At 45.3% G+C, this 27,520-nt stretch overlaps 1 protein-coding gene across 2 annotated transcripts; it reads left to right on the forward strand.

Moving 5' to 3' along the window:
- The first annotated feature begins 1,531 nt into the window (after nt 1-1,531).
- On the forward strand, nt 1,532-25,778 carry ACTG2 (actin gamma 2, smooth muscle). 2 transcript variants are annotated; one of them, XM_061210949.1, is made up of 9 exons: nt 1,532-1,583; nt 11,824-11,993; nt 12,391-12,519; nt 17,983-18,093; nt 18,355-18,439; nt 20,048-20,209; nt 21,024-21,215; nt 22,945-23,126; nt 25,557-25,778. In XM_061210949.1, the coding sequence occupies exons 2-9, from the start codon at nt 11,868-11,870 to the stop codon at nt 25,698-25,700; spliced, it is 1,131 nt and encodes a 376-aa protein (XP_061066932.1). In that variant the 5' UTR covers nt 1,532-1,583; nt 11,824-11,867; the 3' UTR covers nt 25,701-25,778. The 2 variants fall into 2 exon arrangements, with proteins under 2 accessions (XP_061066932.1, XP_061066933.1); XM_061210950.1 differs by lacking the exon at nt 1,532-1,583 and adding an exon at nt 1,619-1,754.
- The last annotated feature ends 1,742 nt before the right edge of the window (nt 25,779-27,520 follow it).

Raw genomic sequence — 27,520 nt, forward strand, 5'->3', positions numbered from 1 at the left:
AGGGAAATGCCATCCATACCTGGGAAAGCAATCCCATGTGCCCTCCTCACCTGTTTCCCCTCACACAAGCTCCTAACCCCTGGGCTGAGTCCCCTGGGGGCCCAGGACAGCGTAAGCAGGTATTCAATGCACAATTCTTCTGGTGAAGGGTAGGTATCCTGGACACCTGGGTGGGAGGGGAGAGGTTTGTAAAACACAGATGGCTGAGTCCTACCCCCAGGGTTTCTGATTCAATCCATCTGGGTGAAACCTGAGGATCTGCATTTCTAACACGTTCCAGATCATACAGTCGCTGCCTTCCAGTTGGCCTGGGGACCATACTTTGGGAACTGCTGGGTTTGAAGATGGGGTGGAGTCAGGAAGACCAGTCAGGAAGCTGTGCTGGACAGACCAGAGCCAGAAGCAGAGCAGGGCCAGCAGGGATGGCAGGGAGGATGCAAAGCATTTCTGAGGGGAAAGGCACCAGAAAGGTGTCCAGGTGGGTGTGGGCACGAGGGAGAGCGAGGGGTCTAGACAACTCAGGTTTCTAGCTTGAAGGACCGAGGGGAAGGACCCTGAAGTAGGGAACCCAGGAGGCACAGCAGCATCGAGGGTAGGGGACAAGTATTCTGTTTTGGAGGGTCATCTGGGTGGGGATGTCCAATAGGCAATCCGTAATTTTAGTCTGGATCAGGCATGAGGCATTGGGACTGTGGGAATGTGGAGGTGAGAGTAATTGCCATAGAGCTGGTAGCGGCTAGCTTGGGAAATGAAGCAGCTACTCAGGAAGAGGACATAAGAAGAAGAACAGGAACCTCAGGACTGTGGACAAGCCTACAAGCTTGCGAGTCTTATTAGGTGTGCCTCCACACTGAAGCAGCTACCTTGGGCTGTATTCCCAATGTTCAGGGACTGGTAGAGGGAATCCAGGAAGGAAAGGAGAAAGGAAGGAGACAGTGAGGTTCCAGAGGAGGCTTACGCTGTCCTGGGCCCCCAGGTGACTCAGCCCAGGGGTTAGGAGCTTGTGGGGGGTGGGGGGCAGCAGGTGAGGAGGGCACACGGGATTGCTTTCCCAGGTATGGATGGCTTTTCTCTTTGTCTTTTAGCTGTCCTGGGCTTGCGCCAGACCAGGCACAATTGTATCCATTTTGGGGACACTGCCCAGGGGTGGCGGGCATCAGGGCCTGAGTAGGGAGGTGCGGAGGGAGGAGGCCCACTGCCATTCTTGGTATGGTTCTCTCTCCAGGAACAGAGCTCCATCTGGCCTCACTCTGGGCAGCTTATAAGGCCTGGTGTGAGTTTTGTTTATGCAAGTGCAGCATAAAAGGAACAAATCTGCCAGCACCGAGGCTGCTGCCTCTCTAGTCCTTTTGCATACATTTTTCAAATGATAATTCACTCTACCCAACCCCCTTCCCACCCCCCCAAGGCCGATTTATTGAAAAAACCACCTTATATGGTAATACTGCTAACACACCGTCAGCTGGCCTTTTTAGGGACTCTGTTTAAAGAAGATCCGCCTCTGGGGTTTTATATTGCTCTGGTATTTATGCCAAAGACACACCAGCCCTCAGTCACTGGGAGAAGGACCTCTCATACACTCGGTGAGTACTGTACAGCTTCTGCCGTCTCTGTCTTTCTGGGGCTGCCTGGACCCCTGGGTGCAGGAGGCGCCTCCAGATTGGCCTGGCTTCTGTGACGCTGGCCCAGGTCACACGTCAAGACCCTCGGTGTGCAACTCTGCCTACAAGCACACTGCTGCCTGCCAGGAAAAGGTATTTCTGGCCATGGGGCATCCTGGGGCAGGAACAGCCTGGAACGGGACTCCCTGCCCTCCTAACTGGGTGGTGGGTGGGATGTGTCACCTGCGGTCTCTGCTGTCACTGCTCACCAGAGCCAGCGCAGATCTACACCCATGAGGTGAGCTTTGTCGTGGCTCAGAATGTCTGGGAGACTGTTTTAGGGGAACAGACGCTTTTCAGAGAAATGACTTCTTCTCGGGGCATTTAAATCCAAACCAATTATGGCCCTTGTGTCTGTGTCTGCTGGGGATGGGTGAGTATTTTCTTCAGACCCCCGCGGGTCTCTCTGATTCATGCTTGGCTAAGAGTTTTCTCACCCTTGAAGGCTCCAGGGTCATTGGAGGATGCAAAAAGTGGAGTGGAGTGGGGTAAGTGTCCTGGGGCATCATGTGGTTTTAGGGCTGGAAGGAAGTGGAACCATTTAACTCGTTCGTTCTCTGATGAGGACACTGAGACCTTAGAGAAGTTAAGCAACTTGTACAAAAGACCCACACCTGGCTGTGAAACCGCCCACCAATGCCATCATCTTCCCCCAACGGCACACACACAGACACAAGAGCATAAATAATTAAGAGGAAAATAGACCAAGGGGCTGTGTCCACTTTTGTGAACAGAGTCTGCTAACATCTCTTTACAGCTGAGGCTGGCTGGGGTAATGATGCAGGCCTTGGAGGCAGACTCCCCAGCTACCAGAGTTACTAAGTGACCTCAATTTCCTCACCTGTAAAATGGGAGCAATGGTAATAATACCTATCTGGCAGTGCTGTTGTGAGGATTAAATGAGATAATATATGTATAAAGTGCTCAGGTCAACACTGTCAGGGCCTGGCCCTGAGTGCTCAAACTTTAAAAATCACCTGGACAACTTGTTAAAACACAGATTGCTTTGTCGCCCCCCACCCCAGATTTTGACTCAGTAGACTAGGGTGGGGCCTGATAATTTCCATGCCTAATAAACTTCCAGGTGATGCTGAGGCTGCTGGTCTGGGACCACACTTTGCATAGGGAGGCTCTAGCACTTGCTTTTATTATTTGAATGGGTTTAGACCTTGAGGTGAGCCCTTGGGCTGCAGCGAGACAGACATTCCTGTGACAGAGATACATGGGCACTAGAGAAACTCTAATGAGCAGAGATTCTACATGTTATGCCTGGGAAACCAAGATGGGCAGAATGACATCATGACCTTGAAGCTAGATTTCTTTCTTCCTTCCCTTTGTTCATTCTGGCAACATTTATTGAGCACTTGTTATGTACCAGGCACTGTCTCTGCTCCTTAGGGACAGTGTAGGGGCTTCTGCAATCACTGGGAGAGATAGATGAGAACCATGGAGAAGATAAATATATGACAGGGGTAAAGCACAGGAGGAGCCCCTCATCCAGCCCAGAAGTTATCAGGGAAGGCTTCCTGGAGGAAGGGGTACCTAAGCTGCATCCTGAAGTAGGGGTAGTCCCAGGACAGAGGGAGCATGTTCTTTGGGACTGTTTAAGGGGCTCAACTCCACTGAATAGAGATTTCAAGGCAGGAAGCAGGGAAAGCTAAGGTCAGAGGGGCAGGCAGGGCCAGATTACTAGGGATTGGGCAATGGGGCACCACAGAAGGATGATAGCAAGAGGTCTGCCCTCTGAAAGGACTGCTCGGGCAGCTGTGAGGGGAGTGGACTGAACAGGGCAAGAGTGCTACAACAGTGTGCAGTGGTCCCAAGTTGGTGGCTGGAGCTACATGGAGGCAGAAATAAGAGGGCCTGGGGATTGGTTGGGAGGGAGGAGGAAGCAGTCAGGGTGTTGGGCTTGGGTTCCATCCTGGGTGGGTGGTGCCAATCTCTGAGGGGCCATTCCAGTCAGAGGACGGTGATAAGGACAGCAGTCTCAGAGGTGGAGTTGAGGTGCCAGGGCATGGAGTGTAGATGCCCCATGGGCTCTGGAGCTCAGGAGAGGGGTTGGGACTAGAGCTGAGCAGGGGGAGAGAGTGAGTGGCCGAGGTAAAAGCCAGAAGAGCAGGTCCAAATGGCAGATTCCTGAGGATCAGAAATATTGCTAGCCAGAAGCCATTTTTAATTTAATTAGTGTATATTAACCAAGTCGAGATACCCCGAAGTTAATAAGAGGTGCTGCTAGAATTTTCCACCATAGGAGTGTTTCTTGTGAAGTCATTGTATGGATATATGTGTTTGCAGATTATAATAGGCAGCTGCTTACTTGTCATTTGAAGCCCTCACTCCAAGATGTTTCCCCAACTAGTATTTGAAATCTCACTATCTGAGAGGCCCTCCTTTTAGGACTCAAACTTTCCCCTAAAATGAAAACATCTTTGGGAACTGGCATAAATTCAACCTTCCCTTCAATAATCATTGATTGGTGAAGTGGATCAATTCATCTCCTTCCTGTATGGCAGGCTTCATCCGGGGAGCAAGCTCTAATGGAGAAGAGTAAGAGAGATAATAAGAATTATTATTTGTGCAGCCCTTTACAAAAGGGGCTGGCAAACTTTTTCTGTAGAGGGCAAGATAGTAAATATTTTAGACTTTGTGAGTCTAAAGGTCTCTGTCACAGCTACTCAACTCTGCCATTGTACCGGAGCAGCCATGGACAGTATGTAAGTGAATGTGTGTGTCTGCGTTCCAATGGAACTTTATTTATTATTTGATTTTCATATAATTTTCTTGGGTCATAGAATCTTATTCTTTGGCTTTTTTGCAACCATTAAAAAATGTCAAAACCATTCTTAGTTCGCGGGCCTCACAAAAACAGGCGTTAGTTTGCTGACCCTGATTTAAATTGATTTCCAATTTATAAAGCACTTCATTTCCATTATTTCATTTGATCCATTATCCTGGGAGATAGATGTCACCATTTCCATTTTACAGTTGAGGAAACTGGAGGCCAAAGAGGGAGCCGTGGGACTTGGCCATGGGAAGGGGTGCCCAGAGGGAGGAGAGCAAAGAAGGAAGGGCAGGAGAGAACTCTGAAGCCAAACCCTTCTCCTTCAGAGAGTGAGTGTAGGGGGCTCTCATCTTGTCCTCATGTTTGCTTGGGGGTGGCCAGGGGGATGCGTGGGTGAGCAAATTCTTTGCGCTCATTATGTCTTTGGATTTTGGCCACTTTTCAGAGAGGAGCGGGGAGCTGTGTTTCTAACTCTGTGAAATCCTCAATGAAGCCCAGATGTAGTACGTGCTGAAAGAGCCAGAACAGTGAACTCGGCTTTCTGCGAGTGCAAAGTGGTTGTGACCCAGGAAACCACAGTGACATTGGCTCTGGTTCAGTTGACACGCTCGAGTCTAGCCACAAATTACCAGCAAGTGGCTGAGTGAAGTTTAGAATTTCCCCTGGCAGAGACATTCCAGGAGAGCCTGGCTCCAGGGTCCAAGCCTTCTCCCCGGGCAGCACAGCACGGGCCACGCCAAGCTCCACTCCAGGCCAGCTGTCTCAGCTGCTGGGAAACAAAGTCCAACGTTCTTTCTTACTATGGGTGGGGAACTTCAAGGGGAGACAAAAGGGTTCACTGAAAAGCCAGACAGGCTTGAACTATAAGTCACAAGAGAGAGGGGACCCCAGAGGGAAACAGTCACAGAGATGCAGCTTTGCCTCTTGGCCACCTTCTAGCTTTCGGGGTTGTTTTCTCCTCAAGGTGGACCACCTGCTAGAACAAGGAAACACAACTCTTTGTGACTAGCTTGTGAAGAAGACTGTCCCCGTGTGGTTCTAAATCAGGCCCACATGACCGAGCTGCCCTGAGACTGGCCTGTGGGGACTCGAGCTCAGCTTGCAGGGGCAGGGGCAGAGCAGACTGTCAGGGGAAGGCCAGGCAGGTGGTGGGATTGCCATCCAACATTTACTGAGCACCTACTATGTGCTAAACACCGATGCAGGGGCTGTAAACATAAATCTAGACCTAGGCATGGCATAGGAGGGGCTCAGAGGCTCAGAGAGAGAAAAGAACACAGACCCTTTGGTTTTAGGGCTTTTGCTGCCAAAAGTGCTAGAGAGACAGAGAGGCAGAAGCAAAAACACCAAACATGGAGAAATTGTGAGGGTTTCACTGAGGTAGTGGGGAAGGTGCAAGCCCAAGCTTTGAAGCCTGTCCTGGGCTGAGGCCAGCCCTGCCTCTCCCAGTGAGGAGCCCGAGAGCTAAGTCCTTTCACTTCTCTGAGACTTGGTTTCCTTATCTGTAAAATGGAACTAAAAATATCTTCCCTCAGGGCTTTTGTGAGGATTAAATAGATAATGTATGTGAAAGGCTCCCAAGTTTTAAAAATTAAAACTACATTTTTACCAAAAATGGAACCACAGAACATATTGTGTTTCACCTAACAAAGCAGCTTGCACTTTTTCCAGGACATTAAATATTCTGCTCTCTCTGTTGTAGGGAGGTTTCTGGCATCTAGTTTAGAAACCAGTTTATTTATTATTCAATAACTTTTTTTCGCATTAAAGTTGGCCAAATCTTTGCACTCACCCATGAGTGTTTCCCAAGGATAAATTCCTAGAAGTGTCTTTGTGGAGTTAAGAGATATGTACATTTTTAAGGCTTTTGATAAGTATTTTTGAATTCCTCTTTAGAAAAGTAGTACAATTTGCCATGTCAGCCGTGAACGGGAGCCCACCTTCCCACAGCTCTGCTGGCAAGGGTGGCCCTAAGAACCGGACACAGCGCTCTGGCCGAAGGTGGGGTTAGCTTTTATCATGGCTCCAGCACACTGCAGACTGTCGACAAGACCCCAGGTCCTGCTCACAGAGGCTGAACAAGAGCTTTCACAGTTTGGTTATTCAGACTCACATCCGCAACCTCATATTTATCCTATTAAATTTAATCTTAGTGGATTCAGTTCATTTTCTCTGCTTTTTGAGATCTTTTGGATTTCGATTCTTCCAGCCAACATGTGTGTTTTATCTGGACATTTGATCACCATGCACTCTATATTTTCATCCAACTCATTTATAAACATGTCACATGAGAAAAGATCAAGAGTGGAGCTCTAAGGCATATCGTTGCCTCCAGGTTGACAGTGACCTATCAATTAACACCTTTCAGTGACAATAACTCGGGCAGCTGTAAATATGCCTAATTGATTTATTGTTCAGCCCACATGGCTTTATCAATAGGGATATCACGGGAGAATTTGTCAGATGCCAAAATCAAGTTAAGCTCAATGTCTCCCACCTTCTCCTGCATTTCCAGCCAGGGGGTCCTGTGGAAAAAGGGAGGCTGTTAGTCTGCCAACATTTGTTCTTGGTAAACCCTAATCAATTACAAGAAATCACTGCTTCTTTTTTTTTTTAATTTATTTATTTTTATTTTATTTAGTTTTGGCTGCATTGGGTCTTTGTTGCAGTGTGCGGGCGTCTCATCGCGATGGCTTCCCTTGTTGTGGAGCACGGGCTCTAGTCGCACGGGCTTCAGTAGTTGTGGCGAGTGGGCTCAGTAGTTGTGGCTCGCAGGCTCTAGAGTGCAGGCTCAGTAGTTGTGGCGCACGGGCTTAGTTGCTCCGCGGCATGTGGGATCTTCCCGGACCAGGGATTGAACCTGTGTCCGCTGCATTGGCAGGCTGATTCTTCTTTTTATTTATTTATTTTTTTTTTTTTAATTTTTTTATAAATCTATTCATTTATTTTTGGCTGCGTTGGATCGTCATTGCTGCGTGTGGGTTTTCTCTGGTTGCGTCGAGCGGGGGCTACTCTTTGTTACGGTGCGCGGACTTCTCATTGCTGTGGCTTCTCTTGTTGCGGAGCACGGGCTCTAGGCACACGGGCTTCAGTAGTTGTGGCACGTGGGCTCAGTAGTTGTGGCTCGTGGGCTCTAGAGCGCAGGCTCAGTCGTTGTGGTGCACGGGCTTAGTTGCTCCGCAGCATGTGGGATCTTCCCGGACCAGGGCTCGAACCTGTGTCCCCTGCGTTGGCAGGCGGATTCTTAACCACTGCGCCACCAGGGAAGTCCTTATTTTTTTATTATCATATTCCAACTTTATTGTCATCAATAAAATACCAATTAATAATTTTTTTTTCTTTTCTAGACAAATACTCCCATATAGCCTAGTATCTTCAACACAGGACACCTCTAGCACAACAAAAGAATCTATCCTATTTGAACAGAATTCCTGGGATTCATTTCCCTTAGTAAAATTCACTGTTTTTATGTTATGGCTATTCTAACTCCAATATCCCACTACCACCACCTCCCCCCGCCACCCCCAAAGCCTTTGAAAACAACAGAAGGGGGAAAAAATGTTTTAAAATTCTAAAATTTTATATTCTATTTCCCTCTGAATTGCTTGGAAGAAGCTTACTTTTTTTTTTTTTGAATTTTTGAATTTTATTTTATTTATTTTTTTATACAGCAGGTTCTTACTAGTCATCAATTTTATACACATCAGTGTATACATGTCAATCCCAATCGCCCAATTCATCACACCCCCTACCCCCCCACCCCCCCGCCCCGCCCCGCCCCGCCCCGCCCCGCCCCGCCCCGCCCCGCCCCGCCGCTTTCCCCCCTTGGTGTCCACATGTTTGTTCTCTACATCTGTGTCTCTATTTCTGGGCAGGCAGATTCTTTTTTAAATAGATTTATTTATTTATTTATTTATTTTTGGCTGCGTTGGGTCTTTGTTGCTGCCCGCGGGCGTCTGCTCTTCATTGCGATGCGCTGGCTTCTCATTGCGGTGGCCTCTCTTGTTGCGGAGCATGGGCTCTAGGCGCGCGGGCTTCAATAGTTGTGGCGTGTGGGCTCAGTAGTTGTGGCTCGTGGGCTCTAGAGCTCAGGCTAAGTAGTTGTGGCACACGGGCTTAGTTGCTCCGCGGCATGTGGGATCTTCCCGGACCAGGGCTTGAACCCGTGTCCCCTGCATTGGTAGGCGGATTCTTAACCACTGCGCCACTAGGGAAGCCCACTGCTTCTTTAATAGTGCTTTCTTTAATAACACCTTCTGGAAACCTGCCTAATTTGTATATCAAGATTATCTGAGGTTTTAGATATCTGCCTTCTTTCCCTTTTTGAATATTGGAACAATATTTGCCATCTCCATTTCCTGACATCTCTCCATTTCTCCATTGGTCTAACATGGCAGAAGGTTAGGGATCTTCCCTGCAATCCAGAAACTGTTCAGACCAGAGACAACATTGTTTTGAACAACTAGGTACTTTCCTTCAATCTCCACCTCGTCTCAGACCAGTGTCCTCTCACCAGTGTTTGTTCTACCTTTGTTATTCTGAAAATCCTTCTCCTTGACATCCATTGATTCATTCACTCATTCATCTGGATAAAAAAAAAGGTTTAAGAGCCCACCCTGTGCCAGACATTGTGCGAGGCTTACTGAAGAATCGCTGGAGAACAGGACAGGCCCAGCTCCTGCCTTTACAGAGCTACAGATGAGCCCAGATGTGCAGAGTTGATCATTGCTGGGACAAGTTCAAGGTGCTGTGGGGCAAAGAAGAAGGGTCACTAACTGAGATCGGTAGGCCAGAGAGACTGAAAATGCAGTGTTGATGCAGAGGCCTGACAGGAGATGGGAGTCAGTAGCAAATAGGTTGGGGGAAGGGCGTTCCAGACCCTGTGTCTAAAGGGCCAGAAGGGAGACAAGATGACACATTCGGAGAATGGAAAGGAACTCCACATAGCCGGAGTGAGAAGGCCAAGGGGGGCCAGGGGGGAGATGAGCCTGGAGACACAGGCAGGGGCCAGACCCTGTTGGGCCTTGTAGGCCAAGTGCGAGAACTGGGACTTGATCACTGTGACCATGGGTGATCATGAGGGTCAGCAAGGACAAGGAGAGCTGGATTCAAGAAGTCACAGTGGGCCTCTCCCCTAGTGTGCACCCTGCTTTGAACATAACAGGCAAGGGCTTCCTTCTAGCCTGCAAACTGTGTGAATAAGCTTCTGCTCAGTCTCTAGGTAGCCTTTCTGACCTCCCGTTCGCAGGCCTGGGACTCTGTCTCCTCTTTGCTTTGGTCATGGTCTTTGCTGTCCTCCTTTCACGTAAGGGTGTTGGAGGACCAGCGTCCCAGGCGTCTAGGGCAGCTCTCTTCTTCCCCTCCTGCCGCACGTTCCGAATGAAGCTTGGTGGGCTGTCCTCTGCAGCCACCTTCTCTCTCCATGCCTCGTGCCTCTCTTCCCTGGACTCCCACCCCCCCCCACCCCGAGCTGGGACCCTCCCCACTTCCAGTCTGCCCCACTGGGGGGCTTCTCAGGCTGGAAGGCAATCCGCACACCATCTCCTGAGCTGCCATTGCTTCTCTTTCGTCATCAAGTGCCAAGAATTTGTCAGGTGTGGTCTTTTTACACTGCCCCTCACCCAAAGAAAGAAAACCTGCAACAGACGTTAGAAAAATTCATTCCCTCGTCACTTTGCAGTCATCCCAATTCAGATATCAGCACTGGAGGAAAGACTTCTCTATTTTTCTCCATCTGAAGCAACAGGGGCAGTGAGTCCCATCACGAATTCTCTCACTTTCCTCTCTCCTCTCAGGCTGCCCTGTCCTCCTCAAGGGGCTCCTACCCTTAGGATTGTACATTTTCACCTGCATCTTATTTTCCTTAATGATATGTATGATTGATTTTAATTATAAACTATACATGGATACAGTCTCCTTGTTAAAAATTAAAACATTATGGCACTTCTCCTCTCAATCCCCTTCCCACTTCCAGGTAACCACTATGATCAGTCTTAGATTTTTTTTTTCCAGAACTTTTTGCTATGTGTTCACATCCACACAAAAAGAAAATTATGGAAAATGCACAATATTGTTTTGTGCTCTAAAAAGAACTCATAAATGGTTTTATGCTGGACATTCTATTCTGCAACTTGCTTTGTTCACTCAGCAGAATGGTTTAGAAATCTATCCACATTAGTCCATGTCGATCTGCCTGGCCCTTCTCTTAACCTCAGTACAGTATCCCACAAGGGACTTTTGGGTAGTACCAGATTGTGTGTTGGTGTGTTTCTCTGATTAACACTGCAATGAGAAGCCCGCTCACCGCAAAGAAGAGTAGCCCCCGCTCGCCGCACCTAGAGAAAGCCCACGCGCAGCAACGAAGACCCAAAGCAGCCAAAAATAAATAAATAAAACAAACAAATAAATAAATAAATAAAATATCTTAAAAAAAAAAAAAAAGAGTGCCAGTGTTCCCACAACTTTGCCAACACCTATAATAAAACTTTGAATCTTAACAATACAATGGGTGAAAATGGTCTTATTTCATTTGCATTTCCTGATAGCTAGTGAGGCGGAACATCTTTTCATGTAATTGTTGGGTATTTGCATTTCGTTTTCTGTCAATTGTCTATTCGTAGTCTTTTTATTTTTTTCTTTTAGGCTATTTACTTCTTTCTTATTGATTTGTAGGAGTTCTCTTATATAGCAAATAATAACCCTTAATTATGTTTACTGCAAATTTTTTCAATTCCTTTTCTAAACTTCAAGTCTTTAGAGATTCTTTCCATTAGATTAATGCTTTGTAGTCATTTCAGGTCTTTGAGAAGCAGGTGGATTTGTTTACTAGGGCTGCCATAATAAAGTACCACAGACTGGCTTAAACAAGGGAAATTTATTTTTTCACAGTTCTGGAGGTTAGAAGTCTGAAGTCAAGGTATCAGCAGGGCTGGTTTCTCCTGAGGTCTATCAACTTGGCTTGTAGATGATTGTCTTCTTGCTGTGTCTTCACATGATCTTCCCTCTGTGTGTGTCTGTGTTCCAATTTCCTCTTATAAAGATACCTGTTCTATTGAATTAGGCATATTTGACACCAGTCATATTGGATTAATGACCTCATTTTACTTTAATTACCCCTTTAAAGGCCTTATCCCCAAATACAGTCACACTCTGAGGTACTAGGGTTAGGACTTCAACATAGAAATTGGGGGGTAAACAATTCAGCCCAAAACAGTAGGGTAGAGGGAAGAGGCCCAAATGCCAGAGAGTAAGGGGCCAGGTCCACACCTGTCCCTCCTGGAACTAGGTCCTGGTTGCCTATGGGGTCAGGCCCCAAGACAGCCAAGAAGACTGTCTCCAACATGATTTTGACAAGTGGCCAATTACCTCTCTTCTCCCCAGTTCCCTAGGTGCTCCAGCCCCTGGTTCACTCGGCCACACTCACCATGTGTGAAGAGGAGACCACTGCACTCGTGTGTGACAATGGCTCTGGCCTGTGCAAGGCTGGCTTTGCAGGAGATGACGCCCCCCGGGCTGTCTTTCCTTCCATTGTGGGTCGCCCTCGCCACCAGGTATGTGTTCATCTGGACCCAAGGCTTTGAGTTACTAGGAGGACGCACTGGACTGTGGAGTCTATGCTGAGCTGCGCGCCTGTGTGCGTGTGTGCGTGTGTGCTAAGTAAGGTAAGGTAAGAGGAAGACGTGTATGGATGGGCCCTGTTCTCTCAGAAAATGACATTGTTTTAGGACAGAGAAGAGAGACAAGCCCACAAGAAATCCTCCGCCTTCCCTCCCGCCATCTCCACATTCATCGGTATCCGCCTCACCCTGTCTCCTTCAGTCCGGTTTCCAGGGGAAGAAGGACATTTTCCCTATCTTTAACCTTCTTCAGAGACCCTCCAATACCTGAATCCCTCTAAGCGGAGCTCTCGGCCAATTCCGTTCTCTTTCCTTCTCTTTTGCATTGCAGGGTGTAATGGTGGGAATGGGCCAGAAAGACAGCTACGTGGGGGATGAGGCTCAGAGCAAGCGAGGGATCCTAACTCTCAAATACCCTATTGAACACGGCATCATCACCAACTGGGATGACATGGAGAAGGTACTGGTGGACTCCCCCTTTAGTGTGCTCACTTTAACATCATCAAGACCCACCCTCTGCCCTGCCAACTCTTCCTCTGCAATGTTTCTCACGTCCTTCTTTCCTTCCTGTCCATCCCCCGGGCATTCCCCAGCCTCAGCTGCCAACATCTCTCACTAGACGACTCCAATGCCTTCCTGACTGATTTCTTTGTCTCCTGCCTCACTCACCTAATTCATTCTCTGCACTTCTGCAAAGCTTGTCTTTCTAAAATCAGACCGGATCATGTCACTCACCTCCACAGACTCTTCACTAACCAACAGTAGGTTCCTGACTCCCTGTCTGGCATTTGAGGACCTGGTCCCGCCTAAGTCCCAGCTTTATCCTTTCCAGCTTTCATTCCAGCGCAGTGCTTATCCTTTAAAATGCTCTGCTGCTTCCAGAAAGGCAAATAGCTTCTCCCCTTTATTTTCCCTGTCATGACCTCAGATAGGTGCATTGATGCTATATTAGTATGATGCTTCTCTAGTGAAAAATTTAAATAGGAATCTCTACCGGTTTCTAGAAGCTTTTTTCATGTCAGAAGATGTTGAGGGGGCGCCTTCCCTGGCAGCCCAGTGGTTAGGACTCCATGCTTCCGCCGCAGGGGGCGGGAGTTCGATCCCTGGTCTGGGAACTAAGATCTCTCATGCCACGTGCCCCCCCCAAAAAAAGATCAAACTCTCACTAGATACCTAGGAAATATTAACATCAGGGACAAACCACCTGTAAATGATAAATGAAAATAAAATATTTTTAAGAAAGAAGACGTGGGGGGTAATTTTTAAATGGTAGTTTGTGTTCCACAAAATCACGTGCAAAATGCTAATAGAGCCTTTCTAATATTCTTTTTTTTAATTGAAGTATAGTTGCTGTACAATATTTCTAATATTCTTTTGATAAATTCCACTGACAGTTGTCTGAGAATTCTTGTTTCTGCAATGACTGTCTTTTGAAATGTAATAGAGGGCTTATTGAGCAGACTGCAACTGGGAATAAAGAAAGCTGATTTTAAATCTGTACTACACATATACTTTTCTCTAAACCCTAGATTCAGTTTCTCTAAACCCTAGATTCAGTCACTCTGAATGTGACATAAATAGATAAAAACACATTAGCTCTTGCTTCACTCTGTGGGATGGTTAAGAGCACAGACACTGGAGTCAGTGGCAGGGAGATCTAGGAGCAAATCCCTCCCTCTAAGCCTCAGCTTCCTTATTTGTGGAAATAAAAATACCTTCTTCATTAGGTTGCTTTGGAGGTTAAACTAGGCAAATATTTAGTATAATCCCAAGGCATGGAACATACTTAATGCTCAATATGTGGCACATATTATTATATTTCTAATGATATCTAGTTTGAAAACATAATAGACAAAATATTTTATTCACAGTAGTAATATGAACTCTTTAAAGAAACCCCTAAAATATATTATGTGCCTTAAAAGAAAAACTGAATAGGGTAAAGCTGTCAAATCTCCTCAAATTAATTTATAGGCTCATTGCCATTCTAACAAAAATCTCACAATTTTAAAAATTGTATATATTTAAGGTATACAACTTGATGATTTGATATGTGTATACATTATGTAATAGTCACCATATTCAAGCTAATTAACATATCTACTACCTCACATAGTTTGTTTGTTTTTTTCCCTTGCAGTGAGAACACTTAGGATTTACCCTCTTAGCAAATTTCAAGTATACAGGACAGCATTGTTATCTTTAGTCACCATGCTAATATATTATGTTAGATCTCCAGAATTTACTCATCCCGCATAACTGACACTTCGTATGCCTTGACTAAGATAACCTCTCTTTTCCCTCCCCCCAGCTCCTAGTAGCTACCATTTTACTCTCTGCTTCTATGAGTTTGACTAAAAATACCACGAGTATTAATTATGCAAGATAATCATAAAGTGTGGAAAAATAAATAAGACAAAATTTATGAGAATAAAATGAATAAGAAAAACTATGAAAGGAGACTTGCTATATCCAAATAGTAAAATATAATATAAAGTTATAAAAATTAAAACAATTTGGTGCCAATACAGAGGTAAAAAAGAAATACATGGTAAATGAAACTTCCAAGACCAGAGGGGAGAGAAGGATTCAATAATTCAGTGAATTATTCTGTGACAACTGATTCATTATTTGGGGGGTAGGGAATCTGTTTATGGCCCTTACTTCATACAATTTCATCAAACACATATCAATTGAATATGAAAGTTAAATATAGAAATTCAAATGATAAAAAATACAATATAGTAAGTGTGAGTATTTATCAAATTTCTGGTGAAAGAAGTCAGAGAAAAAGAATGACAAATGTGACTTCTTAAAAATCATAACTTCGGGCTTCCCTGGTGGTGCAGTGGTTGAGAGTCTGCCTGCCAATGCAGGGGACACGGGTTCGAGCCCTGGTCTGGGAGGATCCCACATGCCGCGGAGCAGCTAGGCCCGTGAGCCACAACTAGTCTGGAGCCTGTGCTCTGCAACAAGAGAGGCCGCGATAGTGAGAGGCCCACGCACCGCGATGAAGAGTGGCCCCTGCTTGCCACAACTAGGGAAAGCCCTTGCACAGAAACGAAGACCCAACACAGCCAAAAATAAATTAATTAATTAATTAATTTAAAAAAAAATCAGCTATACTTCAATTAAAAAAAAAAACTTTTCTAGTATGTGAAAAGCAAAACCAAATTTAAAAGGCAAACAACAAATTGCAAAAAGTATTCACAAGTGCAAAAGAGGATTAATATAAACAACTAATGTAAATTGATAATTAAAAACACAAAGTCTCCACCAGACAAATAATCAAGGGACATGACCAGATAATTGGCCAAATAGAAATTATCAAAAGTTGAAAATCTGAAGAAGTTTAAACTTATTTGAAAAATTATTTAAAAACTTATTTAAAAATTCAAAGTAAAACAACTAGGTATTAATTTTATCTATCAAATTATTTCATATTTTAAGAGTGAGAACACTGAATGCACTTAAGGATGAAACAGGCAATTTCTATTCTGAAGTAAAGACAAAATTAGCCTCTTTGTGGGTGATAGAAATCAAAAAGTTTTCCAATTGCCATGCTCTGTAGTTCAGTAATTCCATTCTTAGAATTTTTTTCTTTGGAAAACATCCTGAATAGAAAAAACAAAATGTAATATGTACAAAGATAGTTTTCACAAGATTATTTATAAACAAAAATCAAAGATACCATGAATAGTAATGTGATTAAATATACGATGATGATGGTATATGATGAAATGTGTAAACATTAAAAAAATTTTAGTTCAATTTATTAAAAATAAATGTTTACTATGGAAAAGAAAGTTATTTATGTTATATTAACTGAAAAGTGACAGGAAACAAAATTGAACATAGAAGTGTAAGAGTAGTAAATAATAAATAAATGAAAGCATATGAAGTAAATAAATGGTAGTAGTAATAAATTTAAAAATACATAAAGATGAAAGATTAGGGAGAAGAAAAAAGCCAAAGTGTTAACTATTTATTATTAAGTAATGGAAATATGAGAAATTTTTAGTCCTCTTAAAAATATTTTCCTAATTTAAAAATTGTCAACATCTTTAACTTTTAAAGTACTTTATAAAAGCTTCCGAAAATGAAGTAAGATGAAGTGCAGATGCTTGGGTCCAACACCCAAAGATTCTTTTTTTTTTTTTTACATACTTATTGGAGTATAATTGCTTCACAATGGTGTGTTAGTTTCTGCTGTACACCAAACTGAAGCAGCTATAAGTATACATATAGCCCCATATCCCCTCCCTTTTGAGTCTCCCTCCCACCCTCCCTATCCCACCTCTCTAGGTTGTCACAAAGCACTGAGCTGATCTCCCTGTGCTATGCAGCTGCTTCCCACTAGCTATCTATTTTACATTTGGTAGTGTATATATGTCCATGCCACTCTCTCACTTCTTCCCAGCTTTCCCTTCCCACCCAAAGATTCTGATTTGTGGGCCTGGGATACAGCCTAGGAACCTGCACCTATAACAATTATCCCAAAGCATCCAGGGCCCACATTTGAGGAAATACTGAGATCACATTATTAAGCCTAATTGCCATCTCCTTCATGTCTCCTGTGACGCCTCCACAGCCCAGGTCCTCTGCTTGTGCCATTTGCTCTGCCTCAGATGCCCTCCTCAGTCTCCGGAGACCTTCCTTTGCCTTCAGGGCCTACTCAAATCACCCAGAAAATGAACTTCTCCTGCCTCTTCCTTCATTAAAATATGGACATGTCTTGTATTTTGTCTTTTTGACTGCCTTTCTCCCCTCCAGACTTTGAAACTAAGATTACATTTAGCACCATCCTAGCACAAAGCCAGGGGTCCTTAAATACATGGGTACAATGGAATCAGAGGACCCTGTGCCCCACCTCTGAGGAAATCAAAGCCCTGTGTCCCTGCCACTCTTTGCCAGATTCCTCTGAAATAAAGGCTCCTGTTTGTTGTCCTGGATCACTAAAGAGGGAACAGTACACAGCGGGAAGAAGTAACTTCCTCTAAAGCAGTGATTCTCAGCCGGGGCGATTTTGTCTCCCAGGGGCATTTGGCAATGTCTGGAGACATTTTTGCTCCTCACAGCTGGAGAAGTGCTACTGGCATCTAGTGGGTGGAACACGGGGATGCTGCTAAACATCCCGTAATGCACTTCAGCTCCCCCACAATGAAGAATTATTGAACTTAAAATGTCAAAGCACTGAGGTTGAGAAACCCTGCTTTAAAGAACAGCCTGACCAATAATAGACAGTGACAGTTAATGCATATCTGTCAGGCTTCAGCAGGAGACAGTATACACTCAGCTGGGGTTCTGAAATTAATTTAAGGAAGGACTACTTACAGAGGTGTGAGCAGGGTTAGGGAACCAGAAAGGGATGCAGAGGCACTCAAGTGCCAGCAACAGAGGGAAGCTCTTACAGCTGGAAGGCTGAAGGGCAAGGGCAGCGTGACTAGAGCTCAGTGAGAGCTGGAGCCTGAGGAGGGGCTGCACAACAGGAGCTGTGCTCAGGGAGGCCACAGTGTTGCCGGGAGCTCACCATGCCCTTCTCCCCCCTCCCACTCTCCAACCTCTTGCTGGTATCTTCTATCAGCCAAGCACAGCCAGAAGCCAGAGAGCTGCAGAGGGCCTTGTCCCTCAGGGCACAAAGCAGGGGAGACAAGGGAGAGGTGTAAAGAGGAGTCAAGGTCAGACAGAAATAATCAACACACTAAGTATATTGGCCCCAGGTCTGAGTCCTGTCTGTGGCCTTGTTGAGAAGGAATATAACCTCTAAAGGGCAATCAGAAATTCCCATGGCTGACAGGCCTCCTCTCCAGATCCAGTCCATTCTGAGAGCATCGTGCCATCCTCCCCCAGCATGGGCATGTCCATAGGAAGTTTCCAGCCCACTGGGAGTCTGCTGGACTCATCTGACTTTTGTCCCAACCAGATCTGGCACCACTCCTTCTACAATGAGCTGCGGGTAGCACCTGAGGAGCACCCCACCCTGCTCACGGAGGCCCCTCTAAATCCCAAGGCCAACAGGGAGAAGATGACCCAGGTAAGAGCCCAGGAAGACTTGAGCACTGGCACAAGAACACAACATGGATGCTTGGCCAGATTCTTTCTCCCATTCATGCATCAATGCAACAGAATTTTTTTGAGAATTGCTGTGTTTGTAGTCCATGCCAGAACCTATGGGAGGTGGGAGAGGGGTAAATAAGCACAGTTCCTGCCCTTAATAAAATTACAAACCATTCTGTGGACCAAGAGGTGCTGTGATTTCTGCCAGATAGTCTTCTATTCTGCATTGTTCTTTCAGATCATGTTTGAAACCTTCAATGTCCCTGCCATGTACGTCGCCATTCAAGCTGTGCTCTCCCTCTATGCTTCTGGCCGCACGACAGGTGAGTAGCCCTGTAATCTGTTCCCTTTCTGACTTGAGAGGGAGGAAGGGAAAGCTGGGCTCTTGCAGAGATTCCTGTTCAGAAGAATCAGTGGGACAGTCAAAGTCCAAGGAAAACCTTGGTTAGGGATAACAGATGGGAAGCCCATGTAAAATGCGGATGCGAGTCTACCCAGTGTAGCTGGAAAGAATTTACATGAACAAACCATGACTAGTACAACCTGCAAGGGCCATTTCCCTCACAGTAGTTAGTCTGGGAGCTTGTACACACTTTCCAACAATGCTAGAATGTTTCTGCTCATGAAGCAGCAATGGCAGAACCTATGATGTTGGGTGTGTAAGTATGACGTGGCCTTGGTATAGAAAGGAGCTCAGGGAAACAGAGGGAACTTCAAAATAAAGTGATTTTTAATAGGGGCTTCACAGCTTGCATGAACATCTTTCACACATTCATTCATGTATTCATTGATTTGTCCATTTATTCATTCATTCAAATATTTTCCATTACTCCCTACCATGTGACAAACACTACAGGCCATGGGCACACACTGTCAAACAAAACAGACCAGCCATTATGGAGCTAACAGTCTAGTGGAGGAGAGATGAAAGTAAAGGATAATTTCACTGCAGGTGATAAGGACGGTGATGGGGAAATATAGGTATATGCAGTTCTGTATCCCGTGCTTTGCGCTTGGTTTTATGCTGTGAACGTCGTGTTCAGTGGCCACACGGTAGTCATTGTGTGATGGTTCCATGATTGATTGATTTATTTTACCACTTCTCTATTGCAGGACCTTTAGGTTGTCTCCAATTTTTATTTTTTATTATAAAATATGCTGTGACCAACATCCTTGTATAAGAGTAAGCTGCTGATCTCTGGATATTTATTTTGGATCTGGCTCTTACTGAATCATCTGATTAACTCTAATCGTTTCTCAGTTGGTTCTCTTAGGTCTTCTAAGTATACAACCACGTTATCTGCAAATAATGATGATTCTGTTCCCTTTTGATGATAGTACCTCTTATCTGTATTTTCTGTCATATTGCATTGGCTAGAACATCCAGGACAATATTAAATAATAATAATACAGTAACAATATTGTAGTGTTTCCCCATCAATTATGTGGCTGTTGGATCAGGAGAGATTTCTTATCACATTGAGAAAACTTATTTCCTTTCATGGTTTACTAAAAGTTTCATCAGTAAAGAATGTTATTTTTTTCAAGCTGGTTTTTATAGTCCTTTTAGCACTACATATGTGTTAGTTTGATGCCTGAAGGATATGCAAATTATCCAGTCTCACTAAAGAACGTGCAGCCTAGATGCCAATTGACGTGTGCATTTTTGTGAAAGTGTTTCAAGGAATATAAGAAGAGGAGACACTTTACTTGCCTTCCAGATGCCTACAGTCTCATTTGGGAAAACAAACCAACATACACAAAAATTGATGTACACAAAAAATATGATTGATAATTCTCACCATGGGTGAATTTTCTAGCTGCTAAAGAAAAATATGGTAGTTGAAGATCTTTCGGTAACCGGTCCCAGAAAGAGACAGATGAAAGAAAATACTAAAGGTTTTCATAGGTCTTATCCTCTCTGTCCTTAGGCATTGTCCTGGATTCAGGGGATGGTGTCACCCACAATGTCCCGATCTACGAGGGCTACGCACTGCCCCATGCCATAATGCGCCTTGATCTGGCTGGCCGCGACCTCACAGACTACCTCATGAAGATCCTCACAGAGAGAGGCTATTCCTTTGTGACCACAGGTACGCAGCCTCTTTCTGGACTTGACTTGAGCTCAGAACCAAATCTGATCTAGGACCAGAAATTCTCATGACTAATGAGAAGTCAGTGGCCCTGTGTCCTCAAACTCTCTTAGGGCAAACGGGGAGGCCCTAGGCTGGGGCTGGGCCCCTAGACCAGACCAGATAGTCAGGGCAGCCTTATTTAAGGAGGAAGGTTCCCAACAAAGACACCCTGGGGAGGGAGACAAGGCTTAGACCTACTCATCCTAAGAAGCGCTTGGCTTTGCCCTCTTTTAAGTGTGCTTTCACAGCACTCCTTCCCTCCCCAGGGACCTGCTACCTCTGTCCATGTCCACACCAGGATCAGAGCTAGTTTTTATTCGGAAGAATGGTGGTAAGAATCTGGTGGCACATTTCATTACCTAGGGGGTTTATGGTTTGTCTGAGGACAAATGGAATAAGTAAGGTCTGAATTTCTAAGGGGAAGAGGCTCCCTGGGCAGGAAGAGGTTTCAGGTAGGAGCCTTCCTAGATTCTGTACAATCCCAGCATACAAGCCTCCATCTAGATGGGAAATGTGTCCTGAAAGGCCCTCAGGAAGGCCTGCAGCTTTGTCAGAGCTGAGTGATGAGAGCAAGACGAAAAGCACATACAAAGTTTTGCTTGGGAATCGAGATTTTGAACTTTCACTTTAGAAAGAGGAATGAAAACATTAACATTCATCTTGAGACTGAACCCAAAAGAGAAGGAAGAAGGAAGTTTTCATGGAGATCAAAATGGGACAACCAAACTAACAGAGCTGAGTATCTACTCTCTGTCATTTCTACTCTTTCTAGCCGAGCGAGAAATCGTGCGAGACATCAAGGAGAAGCTGTGCTATGTGGCCCTGGACTTTGAGAATGAGATGGCCACGGCAGCCTCCTCTTCCTCCCTGGAGAAGAGCTACGAGCTGCCAGACGGGCAGGTCATCACCATTGGCAATGAGCGCTTCCGCTGCCCCGAGACCCTCTTCCAGCCCTCCTTCATTGGTGAGGCTCGGCCTGTAGTCCTGGCCAATCAGGAGGGCAGGGATGAAAAGAGAAACACCAGGAGTCACGCACACTGTTTATTGTTTATACTTAGCCTATATTTTTCCAGGAAGGACCAAAAATACATAAACAATACAACTAGATAAAAATCTAATTTTAAATATAAGGGTAAGGAAATCAAAATAAAGGAAAAGTGGGATGGGAATGTAAACATGAAACTAAGAATGAAATTAAAACATAAAATATTTCTTGGATCCCTCAACATTTAAATCATGGGGTCTGAAACCTATAGCAGTAAACAGAGTGGGTTTGGGGGTCAGACCTGGTTTTAAATCCTGATTCTGCTCCTTCAAGTGCTGTACCTTGGACATGTTACCTTCTTCAAACCTCAGTTTTCTTATCTATAAAGTAGAAATTATGATAGTACCTACTAGATAGGGTTGCCACAAGGATTAAATAAGATAATATTTAATACAAGGATAACTACTTTCTTGAGAAGTATATAAGAGAAAGGCCTGTAAGCAAATGTTGACATATAGTGTAGTGGTAAATAGCAAACTGGACAAAGTGCTATAGGCCTAAGAAATCAGGGAAGGCTTCTCAGAGAAGGCGAATATTTGAATAGAACCTTGAAGAATGAGTATCATTTTATGGTATCTGGGAATGGAAGGAGTGCAGAGTAGGGAATGGCATGCAGGGCAAATGGAAAGGTATGTGCAAAGTGTGGAGGAGTGACAAGTCATATTCTATGTGGGACATGATGGGTGAGGTGTGTGTGTGTGTGTGTGTGTGTGTGTGTGTGTGTGTTTGCACACAGAGGAAACGAGACAGCCACTGGACCACACAAAGAGCATGGGGGTTAATCATATCAGCAATGTAGAGCCCCTGGAAGTTTTTAGACAGCAGAGTAGCAAAGTCAGTATTTCACTTTAGGAAGATTCCTCTATCTACAGTGTGGCATTATACCACATGGAAAAAAGACAGGAGATGGGGGACCGCAGGTAAGTGGGCATGAGCTGGTATGGCAGGCAGGGCCTTTTACTGTGGAAGATCTTGGTGCCAGACTAAGGTAGCTAGATGTCAACCAATAGGCAAAGATGATATGATGGGTATATCCATACAATGGAATATTATTTGGCTATAACAGACTATAACATGGATGAACCTTGCAAACATTATGCTACGTGAAAGGAGCCAGACACAACAGAACAAATATTGTATGGTTCCATTTATATGAGATGTCCAGAATAGGCAAATCTATAGAGATTAGAAAATAGATTAGTGGTTGCCTAAGGCTGGGGATGGAGTGCAGGGGAAAATGGAGAGTGTCTGCTAATGGGCATGGAGTTTATTTGGGGGGTATTAAACATGTTCTAAAATTAGATTGTGGTGATGGTTGCACAACTCTGTGAATACACTAAAAACTAGTGAACTATACACTTTAAAGGGGGGAATATTACGGTACATGAATTATATCTCAATAAAGCTGTGAAAAAAGTGATACAATGAAAGTATTCCTTTAGAAATATTCATCAGGGAACAGTGTGAAAGATCAGTCAGAACTGGGGGAAACTCAAGGCAGGGCGATGACCAGTTAGAAAGTCTGATCTTATAATCCATTAGGGAGGTGACTGAGGCGAACCAGGGTAGCTGCATCAACAGAAGGGTCACCTGAGGAGCTATAGGCGTGGCGTGGTGGATGCTGACTAGCTACTGTGATCTCTACTAGGCATGGAATCAGCTGGAATTCATGAAACAACCTACAATTCCATCATGAAGTGTGACATTGACATCCGCAAGGATTTATATGCCAACAACGTCCTCTCTGGGGGTACAACCATGTACCCCGGCATTGCCGACAGAATGCAGAAGGAGATCACAGCCCTGGCCCCCAGTACCATGAAGATCAAGGTGGGTCCTGCCCTGGCTCCCTCCAACCTGTTCTTTGTACAAAGACCTGTGTACTTGGGAGATGCTCCGAGTCAGGCTGCCAGGCTTACAGCTTGGTGGCCTCCTGGGTGCACCATCATTCTGGCCCGAGACAGATTTCATCTTGGGGGATTATGTTCTTTGGGCACTGATAAGCGGGAGACACATTTAGCGTGGGCTCTCAAACACAATTTCATGGACTCCATATGAGAAGGAGGTGAAAGAATTTGGAATGGAGAGAAGTTGAGGGGGTTGAGGAGGAAATGAGGAGGGAAAGAGGGAAAGAAAAGAAGGAGGCAACACCACACCGTCTTTAAACTTTAAACTTTTTAAAAAGGACTTGGGTGTCACCCCAGAGGAGGGTGAAAGTTCCAAAGAGAGAATGTTGGCTATAGGACAGTCTGCTGGTTCAAACTCACAGGAACATTCCTTGATTCCTGAACGGCCTCTGATGTGCTGTCCCATCTTGGTCACAGCCCTCCCACACAATGCTTCTCACCGCACAGGCCTCATCAGAATGGGAGCCCACCTGTCTTACCATTTCTCCCCAGCCTCTGGTCCCCAAGCAATCAGACAGACACTTTTAGGGCTTCTAGGAACTTTGCTACTAGCAGGATTAGAAAGAGTTAGGAGTAAAATAGAGATAACAAATAGGTTGAAAGTTACAAAGTCTCACAATAAAGTTGGTCTCTGGGGAGTAGGCCTGATCTGAGGAAGTGTGTTCTCTATGTCAGTATTCTAAGAACCTTCTTCACAAAGGCTTTCCCCCTGCCTAGCAGATGGTGCTTGGCACTGGGAAGCAGAGGAGGCCACCAGAAAACAGGTGAGCAGCGGGCTCTTCTCACCCAGAGCCAATTGGAGCAGCCATGCTTACTGAGGTCTGCCACATGGGGGGCAATGTGCCAGGCCTGGGGCAGCGGCTTTTTACTAGGACCATGTGTCAGGATGCCACACCTGATTCCGGTTCAACAGGTCTGGGGTGCCCCCATCACTTACACTTATAAATGGACACCAATGATTTGATGCATATTCCAATTTATGAGCCACTGCCCTGAGTTTAATAACATTGCCGGCCTTCCAGGAGTTTAAGATCTGATTAGTAGACGTGATCAATGGAAGAACAGCTTAAATAAGACCAGAGGAGGGGAAAGCACACTGCAGGCAGGGGAAAGAGAGTGAGTAAGCAAAGATGCCCGGGGATGTGTGCAGGTACAAACACCCCAGCCACATTGGACTGGGGGAGGTGAGGCAAGCTCCAGGATATGGAAGAAGAGAGTGTGCTGGGAATGGGGCTGAGATTTAGGGCCTCCAGCTCAAGACAACCCAGAGTTTTCTCACAACTAGAACTGCCCAGCAGTAAAATCTGTTGCCTTCTTAGTGGCTGTGCCAGTCCCTGAGGTATCTGTCAAAGGAGCAATGGGGTGACTTTTGTCTGCCTGAATAAGATAACTTCTAAAGACGCTAATTATTTAGCTATTCCATGATCTCTGCAATTTAGGAAATACGTAGGGAGATTCTTAGGAGACAAAAAAATCTGTTTCATGTCTGGTTTGTTCTAGCACTGAATTCTTAGTCCCTTCAGAAGCAGGAATTAGTTGAAGAGTCATGGTCCTTTTAGATATACTTTTAGGTGGAGTTCAAAGTTGTCTGACATGACAACCAATTCCTAAAGGCCAAGCTCAGGAATCCCAGTGGCATGTATGAATTTGAGAACTTCTCAGATACAAGAGACTATTGAGTAGACTGGCTTAGACTCAGGAATGGAGGAATCCCAGCCCAAGCTGCCCATGCATCCAAACTCTAGGCAAGAACAGAACAGCACTCCCCTTACAGATGTTTGTATGGGTTAGCTATTGCTGAGTAACAGCAACTATGAAATTTCAGGGCATGTAATAATAAGCATTTATTGCTCATGCATCTGCAGGTCAGCTGGGAGTCAGCTGATCTAGGTCAAGCTTGGCTAGACAGCTCTGCAGGCCCAGCCAACTCAGGTCAGGGGCACATCTCTCACTGTGGGGCCCAGGCTGAAGGGCCAGTAGCTCTTCAAGGGAAGCTCTTCTCATGAAGATGGCAGAGACACAAGACAGTGTGCCCACCTGCATGCCTGAAGCACATTTCTAGCCCCTGTGTCAAGTCTGCTGACATCCCATTGGCCAAAGCAAATACAGGGCCCAGCCCAAAGTCACAGGGTGGAACACTGAACTCTTCTCATGGAGGGGCAGGGGGATGGGGTGGGAGGGAGAGTGACAATCTGAGCAATAGTCTAATCTACCACAAGGTTTCTCCTGTTCCTTTCTGACCACAGAGGCTGTTCTTTTCCAGGGTAGTCTGGCAGTGTGGTGAGATGATTCCTGGACCACCTTCCCTATTCCTTGGCGACTGATCATGATTCACCACATTTGCTCTTTGCAGATTATTGCTCCCCCAGAGAGGAAGTACTCAGTCTGGATCGGAGGCTCCATCCTGGCCTCTCTCTCCACCTTCCAGCAGATGTGGATCAGCAAGCCAGAGTATGATGAGGCAGGGCCCTCCATCGTCCACAGGAAGTGCTTCTAAAGTCAGAACAGATTCTCTGGGGGTCTCCTTGAGACTGCTCTGTTAACAATCATGAAACATTAAAACCTACAAGCCTTACTTCTCTGTGTGGGGCTCTTTATTTTCCTGGGCTGACTCTCACACACAATGCTAAAGGCTTTTCACACCTATTTCTAGTCCACACAATGACCCTGAGAGGTAGGTGCTATTATTACAGATGAGGAAATTGAGGCTCAGAGAAGTTAACACCTTGCTGAAGATCACACAGAGCCAGGGTTAAAATCCAAGTGTATGTGACGCTAAAACCTAGTGCTTCTTCTGCTATACCACCTTGTTTCCTTTATCTTGAATGTTAGTAAGAATGAGGACTAGATGACTCTTGGAGGGAGGCGGGTTAAGAAACAAGGGCTTTCAGAGATGTAAGTCCTTGTACTCAAGGGTGATACACTAGAGACTGTGAACAGAAAGGGAAACGCAGGGCTTATAGGCTGTAACATGTGAGTAGTTCAAACACAATGTTATTTAAACTTAGGTGAAGGATGGTCGTAGTGGGCTTAAGATCTCTATGAGGTCCTTTGTCATTGAGGACTAAGTTGTATTTTGTCCCAAAAATTAATCAAGAAAGGAGCAGCATCCCAAGGAAGAATATTTTCTCTTCCTGCACTCCTCTTCCCCCTCCCTCTTCTCCTTTTCTCTCTGTCTCTGTCTCTGTCTCTCTCTCATTACTTGCTACCCACTCCCTGCTCTTGGTCAAGTCTGTTTAATTTCACAAGTATTTACTGAATTTTTGGCATCTACAATTACTGGATAAGGCCAAATGGGACTTATGTACCCCACAAAGATGATTCCTGCCCATCAAGGTCACACTGCATAAAGGGGGAGACAGACACATACATGTAAGACAATGATTTGAGGTGAAATAGAAGCCCTCACAAAATACTATGAGAAAATACGGGATAATAATAACAGCTAACATTGATTGAATGCTTATAATATGGCAGGCACTAGGTTAAGAGCTTCCATGGATTTTCTCATTTAATCCTCACCACAGCCCTATGAGGCAGGTACTAATGTCATTCTCATTTTATAGCTAGTTTACTAGTTAACTAGATTGCCCAGCTAGTTATTGGCAGAGCTAAGTCCCTACTTCTGCCTGGTGTGCCCTTTGCTCCTGCCACCTGGCCAGGTCCCATCCTTGATGCTCCTGAACAGAACCCACCTGGTCTTCCCAGACATACCCATTTGGAGACAGTGGAGCCCAGTGGAAGCACATGGACCTCAATGTCAGACATTCTTCCTCCACCATCCCTGCACTTGCCCTCTGGGGGTGCAGTAGAGAAGCATATTTCCTTTTTTTTTTTTTAATAAATGTATTTATTTTATTTATTTATTTCTGGCTGCATTGGGTCTTTGTTGCTGCGTGCGGGCTTTCTCTAGCTGCGGCTAGCGGGAGCTACTCTTCATTGCAGTGCGCGGGCTTCTCATTGCGGTGGCTTCTCTTGCTGCGGAGCACAGGCTCTAGGCGTGCAGGCTTCAGTAGTTGTGGCACGCAGGCTCAGTAGTTATGGCTCGTGGACTCTAGAGTGTAGGCTCAGTAGTTGTGGTGCACAGGCTTAGTTGCTCCACGGCATGTGGGATCTTCCCGGACCAGGGCTCGAACCTGTGTCCCCTGCACTGGCAGGCGGATTCTTAACCACTGCGCCACCAGGGAAGCCCCAAGAAGCATATTTTCAAAAACCCCTAGAGGATTTATGTCTTGGGACAGGTTTCCCAGAAGCAGACCCTGAAATGAGGACTCACATGCAAGAGATTTATTAGGGAAGTGCTCTCGGTAGAAATCA

Source organism: Eubalaena glacialis, chromosome 14 (assembly GCF_028564815.1).
Source record: "Eubalaena glacialis isolate mEubGla1 chromosome 14, mEubGla1.1.hap2.+ XY, whole genome shotgun sequence".
Taxonomy (NCBI): domain Eukaryota; kingdom Metazoa; phylum Chordata; class Mammalia; order Artiodactyla; family Balaenidae; genus Eubalaena; species Eubalaena glacialis.

Coding starts and splice junctions, on each gene's coding strand:
- ACTG2 (XM_061210949.1), top strand. CDS start 11,868: ATGTGTGAAGAGGAGACCACTGCACTCGTGTGTGACAATGGCTCTGGC. Junction 18,440..20,047: donor TGCTTCTGGCCGCACGACAG/GTGAGTAGCCCT, acceptor CTCTGTCCTTAG/GCATTGTCCTGGATTCAGGG. Junction 20,210..21,023: donor CTATTCCTTTGTGACCACAG/GTACGCAGCCTC, acceptor TACTCTTTCTAG/CCGAGCGAGAAATCGTGCGA.